Genomic DNA, 6,000 nt, shown 5'->3' on the forward strand with positions numbered 1-6,000 from the left:
ACTGTCTGTAACAACGTAACCCAGTAAGCCCCATGTAACTGTCTGTAACAACGTAACCCAGTAAGCCCCATGTAACTGTCTGTAACAACGTAACCCAGTAAGCCCCATGAAACTGTCTGTCTGTAACAACGTAACCCAGTAAGCCCCATGAAACTGTCTGTCTGTAACAACGTAACCCAGTAAGCCCCATGTAACTGTCTGTAACAACGTAACCCAGTAAGCCCCATGAAACTGTCTGTAACAACGTAACCCAGTAAGCCCCATGTAACTGTCTGTCTGTAACAACGTAACCCAGTAAGCCCCATGAAACTGTCTGTAACAACGTAACCCAGTAAGCCCCATGTAACTGTCTGTAACAACGTAACCCAGTAAGCCCCATGTAACTGTCTGTAACAACGTAACCCAGTAAGCCCCATGTAACTGTCTGTAACAACGTAACCCAGTAAGCCCCATGAAACTGTCTGTAACAACGTAACCCAGTAAGCCCCATGTAACTGTCTGTCTGTAACAACGTAACCCAGTAAGCCCCATGTAACTGTCTGTCTGTAACAACGTAACCCAGTAAGCCCCATGTAACTGTCTGTAACAACGTAACCCAGTAAGCCCCATGTAACTGTCTGTAACAACGTAACCCAGTAAGCCCCATGTAACTGTCTGTAACAACGTAACCCAGTAAGCCCCATGTAACTGTCTGTAACAACGTAACCCAGTAAGCCCCATGTAACTGTCTGTAACAACGTAACCCAGTAAGCCCCATGTAACTGTCTGTAACAACGTAACCCAGTAAGCCCCATGTAACTGTCTGTAACAACGTAACCCAGTAAGCCCCATGTAACTGTCTGTAACAACGTAACCCAGTAAGCCCCATGTAACTGTCTGTCTGTAACAACGTAACCCAGTAAGCCCCATGTAACTGTCTGTAACAACGTAACCCAGTAAGCCCCATGTAACTGTCTGTAACAACGTAACCCAGTAAGCCCCATGTAACTGTCTGTAACAACGTAACCCAGTAAGCCCCATGTAACTGTCTGTAACAACGTAACCCAGTAAGCCCCATGTAACTGTCTGTAACAACGTAACCCAGTAAGCCCCATGTAACTGTCTGTAACAACGTAACCCAGTAAGCCCCATGTAACTGTCTGTAACAACGTAACCCAGTAAGCCCCATGTAACTGTCAACTATCTTCCTTCATAGCGTATTTCGTCAAACTGTTTTACAGTGTTGGAGTATGTGGCAGAAACGATTGCCAGTCTATGTCAATTACCCGAACGACGACAGCAAGACGGTAACGTAACCGCAAACGACTGACAGCCAACACACCAGAACACCAACCAAACACGGATATTTGCCCGATAAAAAGTTCCCAAACCATAATCAAATAGTATTTTAATAATCCCCTACAATGTGTACCTCTCGTTTAAAAACACATCGATGTTTACATATAATCGATGCGTAAAATGTAACGTAGTGATAAATCACAGTAGTACAACAGACATTTCGTTTTCCAAAGCGTTTCGTTTTCCACTACAATATTACTTACATATCTCCATTCCCTCCGGTTGGGGGCCGGTGCAGTTGCAGGAGCAAATGACATCAGAGTTGTTGTTGGGGCTGCCGGGTACCGTTATGTTTTGCATGGGGCTACCCGGGAAAATGGGACGCCGGTAATAAACACCGGACCGGGGAAGAGGCGCCGTGATCGGCCCTTCAAAACTTCCAGCCTGAGTCTGTCTCCGGTACCAGCTCACATTCCCTTGACAACGACATAATCCATATTGCTACCAAGTTAAAGTGATTTGTTTTTAAAGTGTATCCGCATGCCATTTCTTCAGACTAGTACATTCTCAGACAGAGTGAGTAACGTTATCCGACTGGCGGTGTAGTTCCTCTCTCTCCGCTGTACTACTGGGGAAAACAGCTCACCGATCCGATGAAGGCTGGCTTCACGGACTATGGCCCCACCCACAAACAAGGAAGACACTCTCTCCGACCAGACGTGCAGGAGGGGAGGGTAGGGGAGGAGGAGAGGAGGGGAGGGGGGGGGGGGGAGGAGGGGAGGAGGAGAAGAGGGGAGGGGTAGGAGAGGAGGAGAGGGGAGAAGGAGAGGAGGGGAGGGGAGGGGAGGGGAGGAGGAGAGAGGAGGAGGAGAGGAGGGTAGGGGAGGAGGAGAGGAGAGGAGGGTAGGGGAGAAGGAGAGGAGGGGAGGGGAGGGGAGGGGAGGAGGAGAGAGGAGGAGGAGAGGAGGGTAGGGGAGGAGGAGAGGAGAGGAGGGTAGGGGAGGAGGAGAGGAGGGGAGGGGAGGGTAGGGGAGGGTAGGGGAGGAGGAGAGGAGGGGAGGGGAGGGTAGGGGAGGAGGAGAGGAGGGTAGGGGCGACTCGGAGCAGACTGGTGAAGTAGTGACAATAAGGGGGTTCGTTTATCTGGCCCAAGTTACCCCACTGGGAGGAGTTTACTACGGGTGAAATTGGATTGAGGCCCCTCGCTAGGGGGCCCGTGTAGGGGTGTTTTGCACTCTGTCTGTCTGTTATACATCACACTGGGCAAAGGGGGATACCTAGTCAGTTGGAAAGGGGGATACCTAGTCAGTTGGAGAGGGGGATACCTAGTCAGTTGGAAAGGGGGATACCTAGTCAGTTGGAAAGGGGGATACCTAGTCAGTTGGAGAGGGGGATACCTAGTCAGTTGGAAAGGGGGATACCTAGTCAGTTGGAAAGGGGGATACCTAGTCAGTTGGAAAGGGGGATACCTAGTTAGTTGGAAAGGGGGATACCTAGTCAGTTGGAAAGGGAAAGGGGGATACCTAGTCAGTTGGAAAGGGGGATACCTAGTCAGTTGGAAAGGGGGATACCTAGTCAGTTGGAAAGGGGGATACCTAGTCAGTTGGAAAGGGGGATACCTAGTCAGTTGGAAAGGGGGATACCTAGTCAGTTGGAAAGGGGGATACCTAGTCAGTTGGAAAGGGGGATACCTAGTCAGTTGGAAAGGGGGATACCTAGTCAGTTGTTAAGGGGGATACCTAGTCAGTTGGAAAGGGGGATACCTAGTCAGTTGGAAAGGGGGATACCTAGTCAGTTGGAAAGGGAAAGGGGGATACCTAGTCAGTTGTAAAGGGAAAGGGGGATACCTAGTCAGTTGGAAAGGGGGATACCTAGTCAGTTGGAAAGGGAAAGGGGGATACCTAGTCAGTTGGAAAGGGGGATACCTAGTCAGTTGTAAAGGGGATACCTAGTCAGTTGGAAAGGGGGATACCTAGTCAGTTGGAAAGGGAAAAGGGGATACCTAGTCAGTTGGAGAGGGGGATACCTAGTCAGTTGGAAAGGGAAAGGGGGATACCTAGTCAGTTGGAAAGGGAAAGGGGGATACCTAGTCAGTTGGAAAGGGGGATACCTAGTCAGTTGGAAAGGGAAAGGGGGATACCTAGTCAGTTGGAAAGGGAAAGGGGGATACCTAGTCAGTTGGAAAGGGAAAGGGGGATACCTAGTCAGTTGTAAAGGGGGATACCTAGTCAGTTGGAAAGGGAAAGGGGGATACCTAGTCAGTTGGAAAGGGGGATACCTAGTCAGTTGTTAAGGGGGATACCTAGTCAGTTGGAAAGGGGGATACCTAGTCAGTTGTAAAGGGGGATACCTAGTCAGTTGTAAAGGGGGATACCTAGTCAGTTGGAAAGGGAAAGGGGGATACCTAGTCAGTTGTAAAGGGAAAGGGGGATACCTAGTCAGTTGGAAAGGGGGATACCTAGTCAGTTGGAAAGGGGGATACCTAGTCAGTTGGAAAGGGAAAGGGGGATACCTAGTCAGTTGTTAAGGGAAAGGGGGATACCTAGTCAGTTGGAAAGGGGGATACCTAGTCAGTTGTAAAGGGAAAGGGGGATACCTAGTCAGTTGGAAAGGGAAAGGGGGATACCTAGTCAGTTGGAAAGGGAAAGGGGGATACCTAGTCAGTTGGAAAGGGAAAGGGGGATACCTAGTCAGTTGGAAAGGGAAAGGGGGATACCTAGTCAGTTGTAAAGGGAAAGGGGGATACCTAGTCAGTTGGAAAGGGGGATACCTAGTCAGTTGTTAAGGGGGATACCTAGTCAGTTGGAAAGGGGGATACCTAGTCAGTTGGAAAGGGAAAGGGGGATACCTAGTCAGTTGGAAAGGGAAAGGGGGATACCTAGTCAGTTGGAAAGGGGGATACCTAGTCAGTTGTAAAGGGAAAGGGGGATACCTAGTCAGTTGTAAAGGGAAAGGGGGATACCTAGTCAGTTGTAAAGGGGGATACCTAGTCAGTTGGAAAGGGGGATACCTAGTCAGTTGGAAAGGGAAAGGGGGATACCTAGTCAGTTGTAAAGGGGGATACCTAGTCAGTTGTAAAGGGAAAGGGGGATACCTAGTCAGTTGGAGAGGGGGATACCTAGTCAGTTGGAAAGGGAAAGGGGGATACCTAGTCAGTTGGAAAGGGAAAGGGGGATACCTAGTCAGTTGTAAAGGGGGATATCTAGTCAGTTGTAAAGGGGGATACCTAGTCAGTTGTAAAGGGAAAGGGGGATACCTAGTCAGTTGTAAAGGGAAAGGGGGATATCTAGTCAGTTGTAAAGGGAAAGGGGGATATCTAGTCAGTTGGAAAGGGAAAGGGGGATATCTAGTCAGTTGTAAAGGGGGATACCTAGTCAGTTGTAAAGGGAAAGGGGGATACCTAGTCAGTTGGAAAGGGAAAGGGGGATACCTAGTCAGTTGGAAAGGGGGATACCTAGTCAGTTGGAAAGGGGGATACCTAGTCAGTTGTAAAGGGAAAGGGGGATACCTAGTCAGTTGGAAAGGGAAAGGGGGATACCTAGTCAGTTGTAAAGGGAAAGGGGGATACCTAGTCAGTTGTAAAGGGGGATACCTAGTCAGTTGGAGAGGGAAAGGGGGATACCTAGTCAGTTGTAAAGGGGGATACCTAGTCAGTTGGAGAGGGAAAGGGGGATACCTAGTCAGTTGTAAAGGGAAAGGGGGATACCTAGTCAGTTGGAAAGGGGGATACCTAGTCAGTTGGAAAGGGGGATACCTAGTCAGTTGTAAAGGGAAAGGGGGATACCTAGTCAGTTGGAAAGGGAAAGGGGGATACCTAGTCAGTTGTAAAGGGAAAGGGGGATACCTAGTCAGTTGGAGAGGGAAAGGGGGATACCTAGTCAGTTGGAAAGGGAAAGGGGGATACCTAGTCAGTTGTAAAGGGAAAGGGGGATACCTAGTCAGTTGTAAAGGGAAAGGGGGATACCTAGTCAGTTGGAAAGGGAAAGGGGGATACCTAGTCAGTTGTAAAGGGAAAGGGGGATACCTAGTCAGTTGGAAAGGGGGATACCTAGTCAGTTGGAAAGGGAAAGGGGGATACCTAGTCAGTTGGAAAGGGGGATACCTAGTCAGTTGTAAAGGGAAAGGGGGATACCTAGTCAGTTGGAAAGGGAAAGGGGGATACCTAGTCAGTTGTAAAGGGGGATACCTAGTCAGTTGTAAAGGGGGATACCTAGTCAGTTGGAAAGGGAAAGGGGGATACCTAGTCAGTTGTTAAGGGGGATACCTAGTCAGTTGTTAAGGGGGATACCTAGTCAGTTGGAAAGGGGGATACCTAGTCAGTTGTAAAGGGAAAGGGGGATACCTAGTCAGTTGTTAAGGGGGATACCTAGTCAGTTGGAAAGGGGGATACCTAGTCAGTTGGAAAGGGGGATACCTAGTCAGTCGTAAAGGGGGATACCTAGTCAGTTGTAAAGGGGGATACCTAGTCAGTTGTAAAGGGGGATACCTAGTCAGTTGTTAAGGGGGATACCTAGTCAGTTGTTAAGGGGGATACCTAGTCAGTTGTTAAGGGGGATACCTAGTCAGTTGTTAAGGGGGATACCTAGTCAGTTGTAAAGGGGGATACCTAGTCAGTTGTAAAGGGAAAGGGGGATACCTAGTCAGTTGGAAAGGGGGATACCTAGTCAGTTGTAAAGGGGGATACCTAGTCAGTTGTAAAGGGGGATACCTAGTCAGTTGGAA

The 6,000-nt window shown here is 49.1% G+C and overlaps 1 protein-coding gene across 1 annotated transcript in view; it reads right to left on the reverse strand.

Moving 5' to 3' along the window:
- The window catches only part of LOC129837355 (low-density lipoprotein receptor class A domain-containing protein 4-like), a 56,023-nt gene extending 54,077 nt beyond the window's left edge, over positions 1–1,946 (reverse strand). Inside the window, exon 1 of the mRNA XM_055903454.1 lies at positions 1,542–1,946. Coding sequence (XP_055759429.1) covers positions 1,542–1,638 — 97 coding nt within the window. The 5' untranslated portion in view covers positions 1,639–1,946. The remainder of the gene's footprint in view (positions 1–1,541) is intronic.
- Positions 1,947–6,000: the final 4,054 nt, after the last annotated feature.

Source organism: Salvelinus fontinalis, chromosome 38 (assembly GCF_029448725.1).
Source record: "Salvelinus fontinalis isolate EN_2023a chromosome 38, ASM2944872v1, whole genome shotgun sequence".
Classification (NCBI taxonomy): domain Eukaryota; kingdom Metazoa; phylum Chordata; class Actinopteri; order Salmoniformes; family Salmonidae; genus Salvelinus; species Salvelinus fontinalis.